At 34.7% G+C, this 26,023-nt stretch overlaps 1 protein-coding gene across 1 annotated transcript in view; it reads left to right on the forward strand.

The window, feature by feature from the left end:
* Window positions 1–5,735: 5,735 nt before the first annotated feature.
* The window catches only part of TfIIA-L (transcription factor IIA L), a 54,032-nt gene continuing 33,744 nt past the window's right edge, over window positions 5,736–26,023 (forward strand). The window contains exons 1-3 of the mRNA XM_069829309.1: window positions 5,736–5,909; window positions 18,112–18,334; window positions 24,519–24,872. Coding sequence (XP_069685410.1) covers window positions 5,880–5,909; window positions 18,112–18,334; window positions 24,519–24,872 — 607 coding nt within the window. The 5' untranslated portion in view covers window positions 5,736–5,879. The remainder of the gene's footprint in view (window positions 5,910–18,111; window positions 18,335–24,518; window positions 24,873–26,023) is intronic.

Below are 26,023 nucleotides of genomic sequence, written 5' to 3' on the forward strand. Positions count from 1 at the left end.
TATTACATAACAAAACTCTTATCGTATTATGCTTTTAAGGTGATATTTGTGAGAAACTTCCTATCATCAGAATATTAAATTATTTTCTCGAAATCTGCTGAAGCTATAGAGCTGACATTTTTGCAACACATGGGCACGTATCTTTTGCTTATGATGTAACAGTAGTTGCTTTGTTAATTCATTTCCTTACAAACGATTTCCATGCGAATATTTTCAAAATTTTCAATACACTATCTTCAGTAATACGTATATACGGTATATTAGATTTACGAAAACATTTTGAAAAGCTACTAAATAAATACGCCTATACCTGAAAATTTCACTTTTCTATACGAAAAGTTGAGAAAATATTTCTTTTAAATAAAAAAATCGAACTTGTGAAAAATGAGCATTAAAATTAAAACTTACATTCTTATAATGCACTTATACTTCTCAGGCAAATCTAAAAATTAACATGGATACAGTTTTAATAAGTTCTCTTCCCTTTATCTATTGAATCAGTGCTGGCCATCCCTGAATATAGCTCGACCAAGCGGCATATACCACCCCTTTCGTCTGTCTCTTTCCTTTCCGCTGTAAAGCGCTCAGGCTCTCCTGGGCTCTAAAGCGCGCGCTTTCTCCTGTGGGCATCAATTGACATGCCTGGTCTAGTATATACAGTCACGAAGCTCAATACATAGGGAATATGCATCCATAGATATAGTTTGCTAGTTGATGATTTATTAATGGATTTTAGAAATCATCGTAATATAGCTACGAACCCATTATGTTTCCCTATCATTGCTGAGGTGCAGTCTGTATGATCTTTGACTATACAAATCCATTTTTCCCAGGATAATTCATATTTTGCCACAACTTCTAGAATATCATTTCCCCTTGTATTGCCTCTCAAAGATACAAAATCAAGAAAATCCCCAAATATGTTGAGTTCAGAATCCACACACCGTAGAAAAATAGTTAATTGCGCAGTGTCTTTTGTGTCATTGCTTTCGTCGATAGCCAAAGAGTACCATATCAACTCTCTCAATTTTACCTTTTGCTGATCTTCAGCGTCCTTAGCTATTTCCGTCATTTTGTCTGTGTTAGTTCGCCGAGAGAGACTTATTGATTTAAATATAAATACTTCACTTTTTTCCGAACAAAGATGCTCGGAGACAATCATCAAACATTCTCTAATAAATTCTCCTTCCGAAAAACATTTTAAATTTTCGGCTTTGTGCTTCGAGATAAGATAACTGACTCGAATTACGTTTGTTCCTAAACAAACTGAAGCGTGCTCATGTCTAATTTTATTTCCTTTAACTCTTATAACTTTCTGAGACGGTTTGGACGTATACAGAAGGAATATAAAAAGTATACTTTTATAGTACATTATGCAACGAGCCTATAATGAAGGTAATTAAGAAGCGAGTATGGATATTTATGAAACGAGCGCAAGCTCGTTTCATAATTTTCATTCGAGCTTCTTAATTACCATTATAGGCGAGTTTCATACGACTTTTTATGCTCGACCATATTTCTAAGTTGATATTATTAATTTTCTTTGTATCTGACCTTGACGAATGTCCCGTATGTTGTGAGATGTGCGCAGACGCGAAAGTATTGATTTTTTTCCGAGGAACAGATGTTCACATTGACCTTGCTAGGCCATAAGAACCTACAGAGATAACATTGAAATTAAATTAGACATTGAAAAACAAGATGACAAATTGAATTTATTTGAATATTATTTACAATTAACGCTAATTATTATTGTAACAGAACATAACCTTCTGCGACAGTATTGGATTTCCAGCCTCCGTGACTTTTCGCTAATTCTCTTTCGATTGCATATCCGAGAATAATCGATACTTGCGGTTTTATAACGGTAGAAAGCTGACCTGTCATTGGCTGAACAGTTGTAACCTGAGTCGTCATTGGCTGAAAGACCTGACCTTTAATGAGTAGGTGTACTTTAATGACATGCATTAAAGGTCTGCTACCAGGTGTATAATTACTACATTTCGGCATGGTCGAGCATAAAATAATTTATGCTCGACCATGCCGAAATGTAGTAATTATACACCTGGTAGTAGCCCTTTAATGCACCTCATTAAAGTACACCTATTCATTATAGTACAGTTGTTCAGCCAATGAAAAATCACCATTGTACCATTATAAAACCGCAAGTATCGATTATTCTCGGATATGCAGTCGAAAGACAATTAGCGAAACGTCATGGAGGCTGGAAATCCAATACTGTCGCAGAAGGTTATGTTATGTTACTATAATAATTAGCATTAATTGTAAATAATATTCAAATAAATTCAATTTGTCATCTCGTTTTTCAATTCTAAATCAATTTCCAGGTTATATCAATATTAAATGTTCATGTTATTCTCTAGAATATATAAAGGTCAATGACATTCGTCCCTCGGAAAAATCAATACTTTCGCGTCTGCACACATCTCACAATAGAAGGTCAGTTCCGCTCTTCACTTAGATAACCATAACATGAATACTTACGAATAATTTCAAGTTAGAAATATGGTCGAGCATAAAAAGTCGTATGAAACTTGGCTATAATGGTAATTGAGACGCTCGTATGAAAATTATGAAACTCGCTTGCGCTCGTTTCATAAACAAACATACTCGCGTCTTAATTACTACCATTATAGGCTTGTTGCATAATGCACTATTATGCGTAATTCGGAATATCTTAAAATCACAAACATTTTGTAAAAAATTGTACACATATATAATGAGACAGCCAACTACCTACTGTATATGACAACCGCCATGTGAAAAATGAAATGAAATAACAATTTAAATACACCTGAAAAACATTGTTAACTGTAATCCTTTGCGTTAACAGTGTTAAAATGTCGTCGCACATTAAACAGGGCACAATAGAACAAACGAAATGCCTTATCATTATGAGAGACACAATAGTAATATGCGTTACAAGAGCGGTATGTTGACGTTTTCATGTTCGAGGAAAAGATTGAAAAAGCGAAACGTAGTTGAGCTTTTTTAATTTCCGAGAACATGAAAACAAACATACCGCTCGTGTATCGTACATTATTTTGTGCGAAGATCGTTTATTACACACCTGAAAGAGGAATTTCTAATTAGTTGCAATGAGATCTCCATCTTGGTTTCTGTTCAATGACGGCAACTTTGGAAAACAAATATATCTATCTTCAACATTGTTCCTATAAAATGTTTTCTGTGTTTACTATATTGCAGCAGGCCGTGATATACGTCTGTCTTTTTTTCCCCCAGTCTATGATGAGTCTGGAATCTTGTTCATTTTTTCACGGCTTCCTTAATGTTACTTGCATTACAAATGCAGTAACTTTTGTGGTGTTGTAGAGTTTACTTAATTTTTGCAAATATTTAAAAACAATAATTAACAGTGCAATTTAGGTGAAATTGCAGTGGTAAGTTTCCAATTTATAATTATTACTATATTGAAAGTCTTTAAAAATAATATGTTAAAAGCCTAAAGCAGTAAAATGAATATGACGCTTAAGCGGTAAGAATAGGGAAATTGTTATGTGTGTTACGTATGGAATACTGAATGTGGTATTTCACACTTACCGCGTATTGGTTTTGTGCGGAAAGCAAGCAAATATGCACGATCTCGCACAAAAGTACTTTAGTTTCATTCGAGTTTGAAAACATATTTCTTTGCTCTACCACGAGACATGAGTTCACCACTGATGCCCACTCAAATGTTATGAAAGACATACTGGTGCTTGCCTAGTAAAGGCAGGCAAGTCATGGTAATGGGCGGAAGGGGTTAAAACAAGGACAGAGGGGAGGGAACACAATGAGGCACTTTTCCCCATGACTGGTATAGCCTATGTATAAAAATTTTAAATTTTAAATTATGGTTTATTTAACGCCGAGATATCAGCGTCGTCGGGTGTGCCGGAATTTTGTCCCGCAGGAATTCTGTCGCATTTAAGCACACTTAATTGCCATCGACCTGGGCCGGGATCGAACCCGCAACCTCGAGCACAGAAGGTCAGAGCTATACCGACTGCGCTACCCAGGCCGACCTTATATATATATATATATATCATAAAAATAAATTATACATGAACACTTTTAAGTTAGCTTTAAATTGAGGAAAAATTATCTCAGGTTTGCGATATTATTAATTCTCATAATTTATTAGCCGTGTTTTTCCTTTAGTTAATATCGGTAATTTGCTAGGAGACGTCGTTGCACATAGGTCTGTTTTACACTAATCCTGTACATCTTCAGCATGACGAAATTGTCGTTAATATCATTATTTATTTGTATTTTTTTTATTGGTGCCTTGAAGTGGACATATGAGACATTAGACAAAATGAAAATTAGCAGAAAGCAAAGAAAATGCGTATTTAGGCAAGATAAGCGGCAATTATGATAGAATATACGTAATTTAGTCGATTTTCGTAGAAAAAACATAATGAGGCCCATTCACAACGAAAATTAAACATAACCGTAACATAAACACAGAAGTTTGCGCCCAGGCTACCAAATGGGATCATTCACAATGATTCACATAAGCATTGACATAAACATTACCGTAAGACGTTAACATGAAAGTTTGCAAACTCCAAACTTTCATGCTTATGCTTACGTGATTTGCAGACAGAACACAATCGTGGAGCGCCGAAGTATACGACAGAATATGAGGAAATGGCGTCGTTGTTATGTTTCTATGGTTACCAAGTATGTTTGCGGTTATGTTTATGTTCCCATCGTGAATGATCTTGATTTTACCGTAACGTTTATATTCTTAAGTTAACGCTTACGTTATGTTTAATTTTCATTGTGAATGAGCCTTAATACAATACGTGAAACAAATGAACTGCGAATGATAACATATTTTGCGGTCGTATGACCCCTTATGACATTATGACGTCACAGAGATGAAGGGAATTTGAAGCATGTTGCAACGATACTGTCAACAATGAAGAACACGTTTTAAAAATGTGTCTGAAAACCTGTGAATGATAATATAAAAAACAAAAGTAGTCTAATTTCGCCCTTTCGATTTTTGAAGTAGCCTAAACTGCGCTAAATCGCCCACTTTGTCAACCATGAGGCAGGTTTAAAAAATGCAACGATCCCCTATTATACTTTTCTCGCGCCCCATACCCACATCCCCTGTAACCCCCAATTTATTTTTTATTCCCTCCCCCTCATTGCTGATGTAGGATCTGTGGAATATAATAAATGAAATGGATTATACTACGTTCCGATTTGGTTTGATCATCAGCTATTCATGTATTCAGTCATGTTGTACTGCCAGTCGCATAGTGCATAGTGACCTTACGGGACTGATAAAATGGTAATAGAAATGATTAATGTTGTACGTTTAAACAGGATACCAGAATGAATTTTGTCAGTAGTTTACGACTACCAAACACCAACCGTAACCTGTAACTCGTAAACTACAGTAACAATAGGTGGCAGAATACGACACTTTCACCTTCCTGCCATCTGTTGGAATTTTATAACATTAGTACAAGCTGCAGTACTGGTTGTGTTGCTTTCCAAGAGTTGGTAACATTTAATCTTTCGGATGTACTAACTGAATCGTTTTATAACAGTAAATAATGTATATGAAGGTCTTTTGATAATCATAAATATATAAATATACTTGCAATAATCAGTTTACTTCATTTTTATATGTATTTGAAAATTCATTGTCAGCAATGTATTACACGAATATTAACAGGAGGTGACGTCATGGCCATCACCCTATAAGGTGGAATGGGAAGACTGGAGAAAGTATAAAAGAGCTCGGTGCGGCAACGGAGTTGGCTTCTCAGAAGCCCATCATCCAGTAGTATTTTGTACAAATTGATTGTACGCTCACAATTTTTATAAAAATACAAATGTCAGCAGCACAAAGTCAGACAAGTGTGGTAAGTAAAAATAAGATGAAACATAATTCCTAATAAAGGCACAAAGCCATTTAAGCAGGTATTTTGTTCTAAATGATGACACATCATCTCCCATTAACGGTTGTAACGTGATGTCCATTGCATTCCGTGTCTTGCAAATAATAAATATTCAAGGTAAAAGTATACAGAGAAGTTATTATTCATTATGCATATTTGTAGCTCTATCAAACCATTCAGAACTTGCATATACTCTAATTCGTAAACATTCGTCTAAAGAATTTCTGAAGGAAGTACTGTACGGAAACGAGTACATTTTTGTTTACGTTCGCAAACAATATCCCTTGTCATCCTTTTTGTAAATGTGAATGTATAAAGATATAGTTACGGGATTTGTTGGAGTGACCATGTGAGTAGTAATTCGAGTAGGTAGAGAAGTTCATTAAAATCGAGGGATTGAATGTAGCCTTAAATATGTCCGTATATACCGGTACTGTAATAGAACTATGAAAAATGTCGATTTTTGTAAGTAGATAGTTGTTATATACTGTAGTACATAGAATCGAAACCAAGAGAATAATTTTAATGTACTTTTTTGCACATAGCTATTTCACTTTTGTAGTTAAAATTTTGGTCACATGAGTCGGCTTAAAATGCTGTATGATGGTAACATTTTTAACATCATTAAAACATTTAACTATGATGGACCTTTAAAATTTATTACTTCGTGTAACTTATATGTAGGTATTATGCTGCCAGAACAAAATATGTTAGATACTAGAAATTTTGAATGTGGAAGGAAAAAAAAAAAAAAAGACTACAAGTCATGTTCCTCTGTAAATACTGTACAAAATGGGTTAACATGCTACGTTCATAGAAAATTAGATATTCAATCCTCGAAGCTCATTATTTGGGCAGGTTTTTAATTATTTGCCCGTTCTTTCACAAAAGTACAGGAATAGGCCTATTGTATTATTACTGCCCACGTCCTTTCGATTCTTTTCAAACAATTAGGCGTAGGCCTAACTTAACTTATTTTATCATGTCACTAGCACTTAAAAAGCTGAGTTTAAAGTAACAAATAAAAGTGATATGCACTTTCATTAGAATTATAAGGTAGCTAAAGGCTATTATTAATTTAAAATTTAGTGTAGGATAGATAAGAAATATTACCATATTCGAGAATGAAAAGAATCATCCTTTCTAAGTTTCCATTGGATTCATTGTTGTCTTTGTTGACTGTTCCTAAATATTTAATATCTCTTAATGTATAGTGACGTATTTAGATATAGAACTGAGTAACCATACAGTAATGGAGTAATTGTGGAAAAAGATCAATTGGCAGAGGAAACCAAAGCTTTAATTAAAGAAACTCCCCCGTACCATTTCAAGATCTAAGCCTATCAGAAATAAGTCAGTCCAAACTAGCAGAGCCACATAAGTTCATGTCAACGTTTATGTTAGTCTATTGAAAATCATTATATAGGCCTAGGTATACTACCATATTCTGGCCATTTTTACAAACACATCCTAATAATATTAATTAAAAAGCAAGTGCAGCTACTCCTTATGTATGTAATATTATGAATTATTTCTTTGGGCATATGCTCTGTCCTAAGGAGATTAATTAATAAACCTATGTTTTATAGTTTTCAGCTATCATATACTGTCTTTGTCTTCCATTATAGAATCAGTAACTCTTTAGATGCTGTAGACCTACTACTGTTTTGTGTTGTCTGAAAATAAGTGGTAGTTCAAGTATTGCCGATGAGACAATGTAGTGTCTACAGAATATTCCATTACATGTTTACAACTTGGTGGGCACAATCTGTTGTCGTTTGCAGCCTCTCTGAAGGACAGTTTTTGTTACTTACAAATTAAGGTAGATTGGAGCTTCAAGCATATCACTAATTTTTTTAATAAGAGGAACTTCTTCACAATTGCGTTACCAAAGGAAGGTGATGTACTAAAAGTCTGGATTAGCCAAACCTTTATAATGTTGGTAACTTCGGCCTTCATTTTCTACACATTTTGATAGCTCTGTCTTAAAAATTACTGACTAGAAATTGAAGTTATTTTCCCTTAGATCAGTGATTTCAACAAAATAGCACAGCATTTACCTTCCGTGCTCCCACGCGGATCTGTGCTCTAGAGTAAGACTGTGTACATTCAGGTGGAAACTTGTAAAAAGGTGAATAGAATACAAACACATTTTCTGTTTAATTCTCTTCTTTTCTTGTGTTTTGATATTGTCATTAAATAATAATGTGATAGGTCTACAAATGTTGTAACACAAATGTACATAATTTCATTTGTAGTAAAAAATAGTCGCCATTATATATTATAATTAAGTACCTATATTATTATATTACAATACACAAAACATAAGAAAAACACGTACTATATGCCCTCCTATATTTTAATTTCATATTTAAATGTATTAATATCATGCAAATGTATATACCTAATTTAACTGAATGTTTCCTATTTTGAATTACAATATAAAGAACATAACTAACAAAAACCTACTGTACGTAATACCTCACACTACTACAGTACGGTAATGTCACATAAATTAAATAAATTCAGATTCCTGAACTTCCTCCTAATTGTTATGTGTTTGTGCCATTGTTTTCTGCCATCAGTCTTCGAATGTTTGGTGAGAGATTATTTGCAACAACAAGTGAAAGCATAACCTGCAAATTATTATCATAAAATCTGGATGTTAACTTGAGGTTAGTTAACTTCATTAGAGAGAACAATTGTTCATATGAGTCTGTGCTACCGAAGATTGACAAAATTTGTACAGGAAATTTACGAAATGCTGGGTATAGAGCAGGATTTAAGGCTTTGTAAAAGCTAATAGTATCATCATTATATTTCCTTTTTAACTATGTATCATTTATTAACTCATTTAGTTTAAACTGTAGGCCTAACTCTAAAGTTAACTTCACCCAATGGTCTTTCTTAACATCTTTATATTTCCTCTCGTGGTGGCTTTCATTATGCCATTTAGTGCTACTTTTCTTTGTGATCAATTGTTTTCCACAAATTAAACATAACATGTCCAATTCATGTTCTTTGCATAGAAAATCAACATATCACAGGCCCTCTTTCTAGTTCCCATTACGTTGTAATGTGTGTACTATACATCCCTTGTTGACTGCCGTCTTTGCTATAGAACGCACACTGTTTCTTCCATGCGCACAAGCACGTCTGCACTTCAGTTGACATTACTGCCTTAGATATTGCATTTCATAACTCCATACTGTCTATCCCGTAGCCTATATACTGACAAGGATTAGACTCTAAGGCAGTGATCATAAAATGTGATCTTGCGTGACATGCCCCTGAATGGGCCTGAACCCAGACCAGCATTAAGTAAGGCATCACAACATATCCCTCCTTGCTCCACCCCTTCGCTCAGCTTAGAGTTTAGAAAGTAATATCAGCGACGGAATGGGAAGATAATTTATTTCTTCTGTAGTCAGAACAAGAATGTTTCCAATCAAATTCAAAACATTCTGCAATTCTTAAAAATGAAATATTACAAAATATTAAAGTAGAATACATGAAAGCAGTAGTAGCAGTTTCTTAGAAAATGAAAATACTTCTACTATGTGTCCTGAATAGAAAGATGTTTCACATCAAAAATAGAAAAAAAAAAAAGATAAGTAACCAATAAAATAAATAGTTCCACCGCTATGGAGTAACGGTTAGCATATCTGACCATGAAACGAGCAGGCCCGGGTTCAAATCCTGGTTGGGGTTTTTATCGGGATTTTCCCTCAGCCAATCGAAACAGAATTTCAGGGAACTTTCGGTGTTGGGCCTTGTATTAATTTCGTCATCATTAATCATATATCATTATCATCCATACTATAGCCCGGGTTAAGTTCATAGTATGGCATGCTATACTTGTACAAGAGCACAGCCGTTTGGCTACTCAATCATTCACAGAACATAAGTGGTAAGCACAATAAGCCTCAGGCTGCAGTGTAAGCCTTATGGTCCCTTCGTACAAGAGAGATAGAGATTACAATGAATGTGTGACAATGAGAGTGAAGATTGTGTTATGAGGAAATATAATCTTTGTGTACATAATAATGTAGCATGGAAATTGACATTTTCAATCAAACAGTGGGTTAGCAAGATAGAAAACAAATAGTGAGCAAGAAATTAAAGTGAAAAGATTGTTGAAGGTGAAATACACCTGAAAATTGTACTTTGTCTAAATGTTTGCGCCACAACCCATGTGCAGAAATGGTCCACATGATCCCAGTACTACAAATTTCCAGCTGTTACAGGCTAACGTTTTATTTCAGACAGCACCAGTACACAATATCATAACAAAACAGTGTTTGCCATACTGCAATAAAATATCTTCCAGACAACTTTCCACACATAGTTCAAATTTCATGAAATTATTCAGAATCAGACAATTGCATGGGTGGCTCCTGAATTGTAACATTGTTAACCGAGTTTCCTGACTACTTTTCCTGTACGGACATTATTGTATATAAGTAACAAACTATTCATTATTCTGAATAAAGAAAAGTTATTTTCTACGTTATTTGGCTGTTACTAATTTACTAACCTTAACCTTACTTCTGATTGAGGTTCTGGCTGATAGCCTATATCAGGCAGTTCATGACACTTGAGGAAAAACAGTTGTTGTGTATATCTTAAATCTGAGTAATGAACTATGTTACTAGTCAGCAATGTATACAATGGAGGGGAAAGGAACTGGCCACCATTATCTCCAGGCTTAGTTGCCAATGCTGGTGTACTAAAAAAAATAGCATATGAAATTCATTTATAATATTATACAGTTATTGCATTCATAAAAATTAGGAAATTCTCTTGACTGGTTTCCTAAAATTAACCCCTGCAATAAATTTTAACATTATAAATTAATTTAATAATATTCCATTAATTTTCGGTTCTGCCATAACTAGATGCTTATTCTTAAGAGTTTGGCAAGTAACTGTATAGCTATATATATTTTAGATTCTTTAAAAGGAAAAAATAATTAAATTTTCTCTTAATGAAAATGCAGCCCAGTCCACCGCTGTGAAGTAATGGTTAGTTTGCCTGACCGTGAAGCGAGTGGGCCCTGGTTCAAATCCTGGTTGGGACATCTTACCTAGTTGAGGTTTTTTCCGGGGTTTTCCCTCAATCCAATAAGAACAAATGCTGCGTAACTTTCGGCTTTGGACCTTGGACTCATTTCACTAGCATTATTACCTTCATCTCATTCAGACGCTATATAACCATAGCAGTTGATAAAGCGTCGTAAAATAAATAAAATGCAGCCTATTTTAATAGATTACCGTGGACAATTTCTGAGAAAAGTCTTTAAGTTCTTTCCAAATAAATAATAGGCCTAACACTGGTTAACAGCTATTTTGCATCTAGTGTGTGATATATCAGTTCATACAATTTTTGGTTATAGAATGTGAAACGGCCTTCGGAATTGCTGTATCACGTAAGGTTTTGAGATATTTTAGATTTTATATGAACTTTTTAATATTCTTATATGGCTAATGTTGTCATTTTATCAGAGATAGTGTATCAGAATTATGATGGTTAAATTCTGTATTTGAATGTAATATATGGTGAAAGAAGTTTTCAAAAGATTCACTATATGGCAGAGGTATTTAGTTGTGCAAAAAGAGTACTGGCTTTGCCTGGTAGAGGTGACTCAGCTAGCGATGTGAGCCCTGTAGTCTAGTGCGTACCAAAACGTGATTTTGCTGGTTTATACAAGTTTTTTTATGTTGTCAAGAAAACTTTAGTTGGTTTCTAAGTGTTATGTTATGCTTGAATTTAAAATTGTCCGTATTTACCAATATAATACTGTCTTTGTATTTAGTGCTGTGTATCTAGGAAATTTAATTTCATTTATTATATTCCATAGATCTTACATTAGCAATGACAAAATTTGATAACACAATCTTAAGGGGAAAAAATGGAACTCTCTGTATCATAATCCACAGTTAATTCCCGATTTACCACGAAAATCGTCTGTAGCTGCATTTAGATTGACAACAGGCCATGGCTGTTTGGCTAAACACCTGCATAGAATTGGAATATATCAGTTCCCTAATTGCCCATTGTGCAACTCAAACCAAGAAATGGATTCGGAACACCTCAAAATCTGTGCTTCATTGGCTGGTCATGATAATATCTTTGAAAAATATTGGAGTGCAAGAGGTCAAATGACTTTATTGTCAAACGCCTGGCATTAGAAAACAACATCATTAGCAATGAAGCTTTAAGATGTGAAAATTTTACAACATTACAATTACAATATTACAAATTTTTTTATAATTTTTACAATATTTTACAATTTTTTACAATATTTTGGCGAGTTATAGTGAGATGAGGTGAGGCCCGAGGATTCGCCAAAAGATTACCTGGCATTTGTCTTATGGTTGGGGAAAACCTCGGAAAAAATCCAATCAGGTAATCAGGTCAAAGGGAGTGAAATGAAGTGAGGCCGAGGACGTGATGTGATAAAAAGAAACTGATTTTTCCACTGAATTCAACATAACAAAATTAGGTAAATCCACCCATTTACACACCAGATACACGAAAAAAGTTTTAATGTGTTAACTAGTGTAATTGAGAACCGTTTTTGCAAAACTTGCTAACTGAAAAAAATTAATTTTACAGGAGAGACAAAACACTATAGTAAGTAAGTTTTGCTGTATGTCTTACTTAGAGCAGAAAGCAAGTTTTGAAAAAACGATCACAATTTGACACACTATAATGAAGAGAAATAACCCAGTTTTACTAAGACGCTTTGAACATCATGTAGAGGCCTGCCTTATGTTAACGAATCCATCAAAATCTCAATTTTGCAAATTTTGCAGTTAGCAAGTTTTGCAAAAACGGTCCTCAATTGCTATTCTGATATCACAACGATAAACTAGGCATGCACAGTTTTTTCACCTGCTTTTAAACATACATTAAGTGAATATGCTGTAGCTTGACAGGACTCTGCTCCATCTTGCACAATAGAACATTAGTTTTCTGAAAAATCGGCTTCAACAGCAATTTCAGAATCTCTTCCCTCTCCCATAACTGCACTTGGAAACTTTCTCACAAAGCAAACTTTTGAGTACTTGAATTCCAGGGAAGGGTGCACAATTTCTGAAGTAGCAGCCATTTTGTTCATGGGTTGCATACTATCTTACAACAACACGCTTGTAGCATGTTTTTTTTTATCTCACCATTAGCTTCTGACTGTAATCTGGCATTTTAAATTATTTGTTTTACATTTTGATGTATGGTACATGCAAGCTGAAACTCAATTCATTGTGCCTTACTAATATCTCAGCATCAAGAACAGCTATAAACCTTTGCGGCCACTCGTGTGATTTTTAATCATGAATTCTGCAATATTATTCATATGAATGAATGATAGTCATAATGTTCCATGTTGGGCAAAGGCCTCCTGTGCTGTGGGTAGGACCCCCTTTACAAGAGTGGCTCATGGCTACTCGTTTGGTGAGCCAATCCAGGCAAGTTTATTCATATGTGAAAAGGAAAATAAATGAGCACATAGTGAATAGGTGGAACAACCAATGGCAATGCAGCACAAAGGGATCATTTATGAGAGAAATCTTCTTTCCAGGGATCGACTCCCACGTAAATAGTAACAAAATTATGCCAGATTTCATGTTGAAAATTTTTGTCAGGTCATGGAAAATTTGGCCCTTATTTAAAAGCTTTAAATTACATAAAGAAACTGGCTACTTATGTGTCTGTGAGAGATGAGAAACTGTGGGCCATCTTCTTTTTCATTGTCCTGTTTTCGAAAATGGAAGATTTCTTATGGTCGGACATTTATATTATTGTAATATAATATATGACAAACCACTATGCAGTGTTTTCAGAAGAAACATGTTGCTACAAAGAGTTTTGTAATTTTATATGTTATATACGAGGGTCATTTCATAAGTCATGGCAACTATATTATATCAGCTAATAAAGCTGCATGAATAGAAATTCACTATATGCAATTGAAGATCACTAGAATATGCTTCACAGTTCTAATACCAAATTGGGTCCAGGTACAGGATGCAATGGGTAAGGGAAATTGAAAGATGTGTAAATAGAAATCATTGATATTGAAGCCTATTTACAATCATTTGGGTAACTTTGTACCACTTCTATCACATGTTTATACTTACCTAAAATAATGTCTATTGAAATTGATGTTTAAAAGTAAATTATTAAAAAAAAAACTATATATTTTATGGATTGAGACATAATAAACATCGTCGACCTGGTTGGCAAGTTGGTATAGCGCTGGCCTTCTATGCCCAAGGTTGCGGGTTCGATCCCAGGCCAGGTTGATGGCATTTAAGTGTGCTTAAATGCGACAGACTCATGTCAATAGATTTACTGGCATGTAAAAGAACTCCTGCGGGACAAAATTCCGGCACATCCGGCGACGCTGATATAACCTCTGCAGTTGCGAGCATCGTTAAATAAAACATAACATTAACATAATAAACATCAAAAATCATGTTTTAAATAGGTGAAATTTGGCATTTAATGGTGGTACAAAGTTACAATTAGAGGACCTTTGTACCACATATGTGATTTCCTATTAAATTCTATTCTCTGTATTCCCCTTCAAATTCAAGGTACCGTTTGACCATACAATAAGGAAATACATTAAATTTTATTTCGTATGAAGTCACAAAAAAAAAATAAAATAAAACATTGGAAATGTAGAATATTTGCTAGCCTATAACAGTAAATTATATTAGCACTACAAAAGAAAATATAAACACATAAATGTTTGATATAAGTTATTTTTAAATCACAGTTTTAATTCTTCACAGTTCTAACATAATCAGTTCATACATGCGCCTTTTATTTACCGACTTATTAACTTTCTTTATTACTTAAAACTGGTCAGACCAGATTCAATGCATTCCCTTCTTGACCTTAGAACTGACTTGGTATCTGGAGATAAGACCATGCAGTTCATTGTCATTGTCTGTAGGCCTACCAGGCAATAGTGATCCGTTATATGAGACTATTACAAAGTCATTGTAGCACAGAGCACCAACAGTCTTGGTGAAAACATATTTGACCTCCCAAAATTATTTCTGTGTTTATTTTTCAATTTATTCACTAGTGTTTGTCTTGAGATAGAATAAAATAGTGCAGCTTCTCGTTGACCAAGTTTTCCAGTGTTAGATCATCTAGTGCCTGTTGTAGCGTTTCACTGGAATACCTTGCTTTTATTGCATAATGTCTTGTCTCTGGAGAATCTTTGACCTCTTGCCATCTAAAAATTTCAGCGCATTATGCAAATCCAAGATGAGTGTAAAAATTATAACAGCAGTTGAATAAAGGTGAAAGAAATTTCATTAATAAACCAACTATGTGAGACTTAGTAAAAAAATTAATTCTTCAATATAAACTTAAAGTTTGTCTGTAGTAGATCTAGTAGTTATGTTTCATATTAATTTTATGTAATAATTGACCCATGTTATTTAGTAAACAAATTAATTGTGTTTATTCATAATCAAATTTAAATGTTTCTAATAGAATTGATGTTATCATGCAGACTTTGTAGTGATAGAAAGTAACCCTGAAATTGAACCAAAACAGCACTGTCGGATTAATTTTATAGTTTACAAGACATAGGATTATGTATGTCACGAGGTGGTTGTTATATTTTAAGGAAGAGAGGATAAGCGTTAACATTTACAATAATAAGTAAGATAAAGCTACATACTTACTGTCTTACTAATAAACCGTGTATAGTTTTTATACGAGACTTATGCAGAGTTGAGACAGAAAATGTTACTAATAAACCGTGAATAAGCTATGGACGTATAAACAGGCTGTAACTATACAATGGGAATTGCTTTGCAGTAGTTATATACACGAAACCCCTTGTTTAAGTGTTGTATATAGGGAAAAAATGGCCGCCCCTCTAACAGCTGTTTGTATCGACTGTCATTTTATGATGATGGTTACCTTATAACCACAGAAGAACAAACCAAAGTCCATAGAATTATTAGAATAATATTGCTGTAGCTTGTACTCTTTGACCAAAATATAGTGTGGTAATCGATTAGAGCCAGTTGTACTATCGATATTTAACACGCCACACTAGAGCGCTCTACCAGATGCAATAGAGAACCTCAGATATTCTATTACCTTTCGTAACGAAGTAATGACGAAATTATGACGTAGCTGTGTAACAGTTATACTGTTATACACGACGTATGTAGTGATTATTAGTAAGGAATTTACACACGACTTATAAACGAGCTACTCATTGTATAAGACAGTTAAACGTCTGTATATAGAGTTTTTATTAGTAAGACCGTTACTATATAAAGTTGAAAATTGTTCATAAACCAGCTATTATGAATAGAATTCAATATTTACAGCTTGATTCAGGGATTTTGGCCCCTGCAAAAAGTAAGTAGATAGACCAAGAGCACTTTACTCATCACTACTGGTGGGCCGGGTCACACAGGTCAGGCGGCCAGTCATAACACCTAACATTTCCTTCTTATCATGTCGCGGTACACTCCCCCTTAAAAACACAATATTCTTCCATACGTCCCCTTACTAACCACCGCGTCTGTTGACTAAACAATGTCATGATTTATATTTTCTTGACAGGAGTGTCACTCAGCTTCGAGCATAGATATTATTTTGATTCTTCCTCTTTCCTCTTCCCCTGCTAAGCACATTTGTGATCAAATTTCTTTCTTATGACGCAACACACAACTCACTCACTAGCGAAACAACCAAGGACAGGGGTCATTAACGCTGAATCGAGCTGTACCTATGTGGAGCCTTAAATATTCTTTAGGAACCGCACATAATAGATAGAAAGGAAAGCATAGATGAGGAGCATCGTTTCAAAACGTATTAAGTCCCCCAGTGGACGAAATTAAATTTGTTACTTTCTATTTATTTATCTTTCATGCTGTGAAGTCTGATGGTTCCAAGTCGTCATATTTGTAAACTGTTAAACCAGTACTTAAAAATGGTTTTGTGTAGTGTTTTGAAAACTTCTCCGGTTTACGAGTAATCCAGTTTTTCGTCGTTCATGTAAAAAAATTGTAAGGGGCACATAATACGTTTTGAAACGATGCTCCTCAGATATCGTAGGTTAAGAAGATGACCTCAATTCAAAGATATTACACTTAAGAAACGTGAAAGTAAATCTTCTAGTAAAATCAGAAACTGGTACAAAGTTACACTGACCAGTACAAAGTTACCTCAAATGACTGTAATGAAATTTTTTTACATATTTTTTTCTGTTTACACGGTGTGGACAAAGATATTAAAGAAGTTTTGTCAGTTTGTTGAAGTTGAATATTCGTTTGTGTCATATAAAACACTTCGGTTTTCTCTATTTTCGTGTCTAAAGAAAAGGCTTCAAAATCCTTATTGAATTTTTTCAAAGATCCACTCAATGAAGCTTACTTATGGTTCATTCATAGCCAGCTAAGCTTTTTTTATATCTAAAGAAAATATAAGGAAACAGAACAAGTATTATGGAACTTATGGTGGTACTAAAGGATACAAATGAAAGGCCACTGGAGTAGCTCTGTCGGCTAAGGTGCTTGCCTGCCGATTCGGAGTTGCTTACGGGTGTGGGTTCAATTCCTGCTTGGGCTGATTACCTGGTTGGGTTTTTTCCGAGGTTTTCCCCAGCCATAAGGCAAATGTCAGGTAATCTATGGTGAATCCTCAGCCTCATATCGCCAAAATACCAATTCCATCGATGCTAAATAACCTCGTAGTTGATACAGCATCGTTAAATAACCAAGCAAAATAAATAAATAAAATAAATACAAATGAAAAAAGTAACAAGGCAAGAACATTTTTTATTTTAGGATATTAAATCGGTTATAAAAGAGAAGAGCTCATAGAATTATCAAGATCTGAGTTTGCTTAAGAAAAAAAAAATTATTAAATAGATCAAATCATTTTATGTAAGTAAATATTGTACAACTGTAAACTTCTAGGTGGTGTACTTTAGTGAGAACCATCTCAGATTCTGAATGTGTTAAGAGAAGCTGTACATTGAACAAAAATGAATAAATTCACTCAAACCTGTACAAAAATTGTGATACATTTTATTTACCAGAAACAAATTATTGTATTGTGTTCATATACATCGCCTATTGCTACACTGCTACTAATTGCATTAAATTTCTGGTTTTAGCTGAAGCTGTACCACAGTGTCATTGAAGATGTGATTACTGGAGTACGCGACTCATTCCTGGACGAAGGTGTAGACGAGCAGGTGTTACAGGAGCTGAAACAAATCTGGGAAACAAAACTAGAATCCAGTAAAGCATTAGAGTTGAATACAGATTCTTCTGACCCCCATCCACCTCAGATTGGTAACCAAAAAGATGCCCGAGCCAATATGGCTGCAAAAGCTGGTATGTAAGCTTATATAATATTATACATTTTCTGACTTTATATTTGCATGTGATTAGTTAATTTTTAACCCCTTTCTAAATGTGTTCATAATACAGTGCTGCACAACCATAAAATTCTGGCAAATATTGAGAGATTTGCGTAATTTAAGTGACTATAAGCAGTATTCTCGGAGCACTGATATGAAATCTTGGTATTACATCCCCACCTTCTGATATTTTTTCATTTCGCCTGTTCAGCTATGTTACCATCTCATCTTTTCTGAATAACTGTTTCTAGCTTTAGAAAGAGTGTTAAGCTTGCACAGTATGTGAATCATACTGTATATTTCCCTTATATCCTCGGCATAATTGCAGTTTCATTTTTAAAATTCGCAAGAATTAATTAATATATCAGTTTTTCGTCATAACTTTTAAAATTTACTTTTCTAAAAGATTTAGACATTAAAATAAATACAGCAAAATCTTCTTTATTCGAACTCTAATGGCAATGTGCATCAACTTCTGTTAAAATCGCAGTAACCAAAGATTACGAAACCATGGTTAAAATGTAATTTCTGTGCACCATTCATAATCATTAGTTACTTAAACATGGTAAAGTTTGATTGTACATTGTTTCTACAAAATGACTAAGGGGAAGCATTCATACATCTGCAAAGATAATAGTCAACGTCTAAAAATGGCTGTTCTTACTCCATTCTGCATCAAATTGAACTATCCTACAAATTCGAGTTGCATTTGTTTGTCTTTGGGTGCTGTTATGTTTGCTGGTTGCATTTCTTTGTTTTTCAGGGCTGTTAGGTTAAAAATCTTACAAAATGTTAATGAAATGCGAAAATGATTATATCCCAATGTGAGATTGAAGTACTGATGGGCTTAATTATTAAATTTAAATATGTTATGTTAAAAAATGAAATATCCATAAATGAAAAGGATGAAAAAGATTAGTAGGAATGTGTGTAGACTACAATCCAGGGCCCCATTTATACCAGGGAACTGTGAAATATCCTAAGATCCATCCATAACCTCTCTTTGTTCAGCCTACGACATAGGAAGAGAGATACTCGATTGTTCCCTCTTAAAATACCGAAAATATCAGTTGCATAGTATCATAATATAAGCAGCTGATTCTTAGAAGAAATGGGACTGTTTCTGGGTTATTCTGAGTGATCCATTTGTTGCAGCAGAAATGACGGAGTAGATTTTGTCTTCCTTATTGTATAAGTTTCACTTAGAACACACTGTGCGTGTATAATAAACAAGAACCCCTGTATATATGCTATAGCTCGCACAAGGAACGAACAGCTTCGAAGCTGGGTACCTAGTTCTAATGAAGTGCACTGGAAGCAATTTAAACATGGGGGCATGAGATAGTTACTCTGCCTGCCATAAAAATTCATTTCAATTAAATCCCCAAGAAAAAAAAAAAGGAACGATTACCGAAAAGCAATGGTGATGTTGCTGTCTGTTTTGACGTGTGTATGTAAGCATGCCAAGGGGGTGAGAGATGTGAGCCGATGAAAGTACTGTCTCTTCCAAGAAGATGAACAAATGAGGACATCACTGTGGAAATAAAGAATGTAGCAAGAGAAAAGTTCGAAGCTAATTAAACGTGCAACATATGTTATGAATGAAATAATAATACCATGCGATACAAGACACGTATTCACATGCAATGGAACAAACTAAAGTCATAATGTAACTATCACAATGCAAGACTGATTCTATCGATGTCATTTCTCTTTCGGCTGTACTCTTGAATATCATTCAAGCTACCTCGTGACCTTTTCTGTCATCCGCTCTTCCTTATCACATTGTTTGATTCGCATTTCTTCCATCGGTATTCCCTGCTTGCGAGACCTATACTTGTGGCCAATAATAATAATAATAATCCGTGGTGCTACAGCCCATGAAGGGCCTAGACCGACCAGCCGGCTGCTGGCCTCACGCCCACATGCCGAAGCAGAGGTGGACGATCATCCAACCAGAATGGAGTTATGATGTGGTTAGCACGATGATCCCCCCCCAGCCGTTATAGCTGGTATTCGCAACCGGATTTCGCTACCTATCGTAGCTCCCCAAGTGCATCACGATGCTGGGTGGGCAATCGGTCCCATACATTGGCCGAAATTTCATGAGAAAGTTTCTTCCCCCATGAGGACTCGAACCAGCGTGCATTCCGTAACGCGAGTCCTAGGCGGAATGCCTTAGACCGCGACGCCACGGCGCGGGACCCTATACTTGTGGACAGTCGTGTGAAATTATTGCCTACATACAAGTGTACTCCCATTCAAGACTCGCTCCAAATTTTAATTTTCTATCTGTAAATAGCCATCTGAAGTATGGAATAATGATTCTGAAATAATAAAACTATAAAAACTGCAAAAGAGGGCAATAGGAATAATTTGTAATGTTGATAACCATGCATATTGTAAACCTTTATTTAGAAGACTTGAAATTTTAAAATTTTAACTATACCACCTTTATATATTTTAAGTTGGTTAATATATTTACAAACAAATATTAATAAGTTCAATGCAAATAGTTCAGTGCTTAAAAAAAGGATTTAAGAAAAGGACAATATATAAGTACACCACAACCAATAGGAACTTTGTAGAAATTTGTAAAAAAATTATATAATGTTTTACCAGATAATATTAAATACTTAAACTTTAGACTTTTTAAGAAGGAAATTAAAAACAAATTAATCAATTTGTCGTTATTTAATATTGAAGATTATTTCATCTCATTATAAAGAATGCATAGTTATTATTGTAATTCTACATGCCCTATTTATCTTGTATTTGACAATGCCTGGTAATTTATATGTTTAATGACTAAATAGATAAATAAATTGATTAATAAAAATAAATAAACAAACAAAAAAAGAAAGAAAGAACATTATCTTTTATGTTGTGTGAATGTGTATAAGTCTTTAAAAAAGGTATAAACTGTAGCAGTCGGAATTGACCTTTCCATTATGTTTGGGAATATTCCAGCTGCTTAACTTAAAAGTTCACATCATGCACGCTTTAAACCTGCACGAAAACAGATATCAATAAATTGATATTTATTATTTACTAGCAGTATTGATCTTCAGAACACGAGACTTGGTTTCAGTTCTTTAATGTGGTTTAACGATCATTTTTAATTCTTCTCGAGTATATTGTGCGAGGTTCCAGTATGGTTCTATTTTATCATATTTTTTATATTAATGATAATAATTATCATCATCGGCTCATCATCAACAACAACAAAAGACGTTTCCACTATTGTGGATTGTCTCAAACAAAAACAAAACTTATTTCAAGTTCATGTTTAATCTTTATAAATTGTTTTCTTTATTCTGGCTCTTTTCTTGTTTATATTAACTGTGTTCTGGGTCTTTTTCACTGTTTCATTTCCGTAAAGCTAAATTGGGAATCCATTTTCCTTTTCCATTCTTTTAACAACCCCAAAACATTGTAACCCTTCTTGTCAGATAAATAATGTTAAGACTTTTGCTTGTAGACCCAGATTAGTATTACCATTAATTTATCTAAATTAGGCGAGATCTCCTCTGAATTCTCGAGTTTTTTTTGTCATTCCTGAGTGCATTACTTATAAATTTTCGTCTGTATCTTCATTGATATAGATAATTAATTTATATTGCAAATCAGTCACAGCTGATTTCCTAAAGCAAGTGAGGCCTTGCCTCAGTCACTTGGCTTACTTAAACTCAATTTTTATTTTTTTATAATATATGATATTAGTTATTTGAATGAAACATATTAGTGTTGTAGAAGTATTTGAAAACTCTGTGATGTAGGTCTATATAGACCTGTATTTCACTAAAATTTGTTCCTGAGACCCGAAATGTTCTGGCCGAGTCTGGCTTCTGCATTTCGTATTATTTTACAGCTTTAAGGTTGCACTCGAAAAGCTGCAACTGAGGCACATTTCTTGTGGCCTCGTGACCAGTGGCTTTCACTTTTCTCATCTTGCCAATGCCCGTCTGGAGGGTGGGATAGATTGAGAATAGCAGTGGTGACTCGTCATCCTAAATAAGCCATAAATAACATTAAAATTTCCACTGTCTAGCAGACAATAGCCCATACTGTTCTTTCCCCTTATGTCTCAGTTTATAACTTATGCGAGGGTATTGTACTATTGTGCTTAGTGAGTGTGATCCAGTGTTGTTATGCGTTTCGGGAAATTAAAAGTCAAAAGAGATGCGAGCAATAATGATATAATTAATTCATTGTTAGAGTATCCTTTGTGGAGAAGAAATAATATTGAAAGAAGGGTAGTTTTAAACGTAGACAGAGACCTATGCTAAAGGTGTACAGAATTTTAGCTGATATCTCAAAAATATAACTGATAACCAAAGTGTGAAATATTGTAATTTAAAAAATTACGTGACTTGGCTAAGCGACACGAGGTCTTTGAATATCACAAGGTTAGAGTGAATTAGAAGGGGGGTTAGATAAGTGACAGGAGACAAAGAGATGTTACAAGGTTAGGTTAGGTTAGTTGAGGGGATAAATAAGTGACAGGATATATATTACATACGAATTATAACCTCGTTCACATTTTCTTTTATTTCGTCTTGGCAGAGGTAAAATTAATAAATAATATGAACAATGTGGTAAATAATTTTATGGCTGCTGAAAGTATCTTCGTAAAAGACGAGCTATTTTCTCTGAACCAACAAATTTTATCCAAACAAATGTAACATTGTAAAATTCCTTTGCAGAACGAGAAGTTACATTTGTTCACACCAAATTTCTGCACATTTAAAAGACAGAACTAAAATTCTTTAAACAATTTATTATTGTTATACACTGCTCTCGTAAATTGACTGAGCGTGTTAGAAATACAATCAATGGCTTTCCCAAAACATACTATGAAATGTTTCATATAAAACTATTTTTATCTCGAAAAGGAAGCAAAAAACGAGCAAAATTGTATTAATATTTTTTTTGTTTGAAATATCTCCAAGAATAACACCCTAAAATCCACCCTGTAATCGTATATTTTACTACTGATATTTCGATTGTGTTTTACTTTTTAGCTTCACTCTAGAATATGCCATTAGGAAAGTTCAGGATAACACAGAGGGTTTGGAATTGAACTGGTTACATCAGCTTCTTGTCTATGCAGATGACGTGAATATGTTAGGAGAAAATCCACAAACAATTAGGGAAAACACGGAAATTCTACTTGAAGCAAGTAAAGAGATAGGTTTGGGAGTAAATCCCGAACAGACTAAGTATATGATTATCTCTCGTGACCAGAATATTGTACGAAATGGAACTATAAAAATTGGAGATTTATCCTTCCAACAGGTGGAAAAATTCAAATATCTTGGAGCAACAGTAACAAATATAAATGACACTCGGGAGGAAATTAAACACAGAATAAATATGGGAAATGCCTGTTATTATTCGGTTGAGAAGCTTTTGTTATCTAGTCTGCTGTCAAAAAATCTGGAAGTTAGAATTTATAAAACAGTTATATTACCGGGTGGACTCTCACTTTGACTCTCACTTTGAGAAAGGAACAGAGATTAAGAGTGTTTGAGAATAAGGTTCTTAGGAAAATATTTGTGGCTAAGAGGGATGAAGTTACAGGAGAATGGAGAAAGTTACACAACACAGAACTTCACGCATTGTATTCTTCACCTGACATAATTAGAAACATTAAATCCAGTAGTTTGAGATGGACAGGGCATGTAGCATGTATGGGCGAATCCAGAAATGCATATAGAGTGTTAGTTGGGAGGCCGGAGGGAAAAAGACCTTTGGGGAGGCCGAGACGTAGATGGGAAGATAATATTAAAATGGATTTGAGGGAGGTGAGATATGATGGTAGAGACTGGATTAATCTTGCTCAGGATAGGGACTGATGGCGGGCTTATGTGAGGGCGGCAATGAACCTCCGGGTTCCTTAAAAGCCAGTAAGTAAGTAAGTATTTCGATTGTGTTTTGTTTCACATGGTTCGGTACAGCCTGGTCACTAGTTGCGAGCAGTCGGCTTTATTGTGCATTTCTCCTTTCCCAGTTATTCCAAGAATGGCGTTTGCTCATTAAGTGGTTATAAGATTTCAGCATTGAGATTTTTCACTGCAGACGAGAGTTACAAACTCTTTATTTCTTTCATATAAAAGCGTATTTTTCTCTCATAAATTGTTGTTTATGGTTTGCAGCAAATCTCGGAAATCAGGCAGCTATCTTCGCAACCAACCAACATGGAACACAGCAGACTCTCGGCACCCAACAAGCACATTTGGTTCAGCAAGTTGGCCAGCAACCTACAACACAAGCACAGACTTTACAGCCCCAGTCACAACTGCAGCAGAATTCACAGCAAATGACGCTGGCCTCCCAGAATCTGCAACCAGGGCAGCAGAATCAAACACCTCAGCAGACCACCACTGTGATTACAACTGACCCAAATAAACAGGTTCCTATTCACATAACCCTGCCGCCGCAGCAGGGAAGTCCTGCAGATACACAGAATCGAATCCTTACCATTCAAGTTCCAGCAGCTGCTTTACAAGGTATGTTAGATTCAGAATGAGTGAATCCTTCATCCAGTTATCGTCTGACCTGGAAAAGTATGGTCTAATACATTATTAGTTATTAGTAAAAGTTCTTGTATAGTATGGAGTTATAACTTTCTATTCCATAAAATAATGTACAACAATTGTATAGTATTAGTGAAAAGTTATTAGTGATGTCATAAAAATGTATGGCAAAGAAACTGCTGTTTGCCATATGACGAACGTAAATTGACATTACTGACATTACTTGATTTCAGTAAGGCATTTGATACAGTTGACACGGACCTTCTACTATATAAATTAAGACTTCTGAATCTTTCTGAAAGTTCTGTTACTTGGTTTGAATCCTACCTTCGCGAATGTCAACAATGTCTCATTGCATGCGATTATTCTTCAAAATGATGTGTCGTGAAATCTGGAATTCAACAAGGATCAGTTCTCGGACCTTTACTCTTCATGATCTACATTAATGACGTGACCAATATGATAAAACACTGCAGATGCTGACGACTTGCAAATTTATTTGCATTTCCACCCTGACGAGACTAGTGATGCAGTAAACAAAATAAACGAAGACTTGAATCCGATTTCACTGTGGGCACACAAATTTGGATTAAGGTTAAATCCAGAGAAATCGCAAGCGATCGTAATGGGACATAATCATCTACGAAGCACTCTTGATAGAGTACTATACCACATATAAAATTGAATGGGATTATTGTTAAATACAGTGAAACAGTTAAAAATCTTGGCATTTTTATGGATAGCGATCTAAATTGGATCACTCAAGTAACACACATTTGCAAAAAAAAATTTTCTCAACTTCACTCCTTGTTCCATATGAAAGAATTTCTACCACTTAGTCTAAAAAGGAATCTTATTCAGACGCTTGTAATGCCCCATTTCGATTATTGCGATTTCTTGCTAACTAATGTAAGTTCACTCTTAGCTGAGAGACTACAACGTGTTCATAATGTGTGCATACGATTCATCTGCAATACTCGTAAATTTGACCATGTAACACCTTCCCTCCAGTTACTTTCATGGGTACGTCTGAAGGAACGAAGAACAATACATTCACTGTCTCTTCTCTTTAGAATCATGCATACTTCTACTCCGAATTATCTGTTATCGCACTTTCAATTTCT

Source organism: Periplaneta americana, chromosome 6 (genome assembly GCF_040183065.1).
Source record: "Periplaneta americana isolate PAMFEO1 chromosome 6, P.americana_PAMFEO1_priV1, whole genome shotgun sequence".
NCBI lineage: Eukaryota > Metazoa > Arthropoda > Insecta > Blattodea > Blattidae > Periplaneta > Periplaneta americana.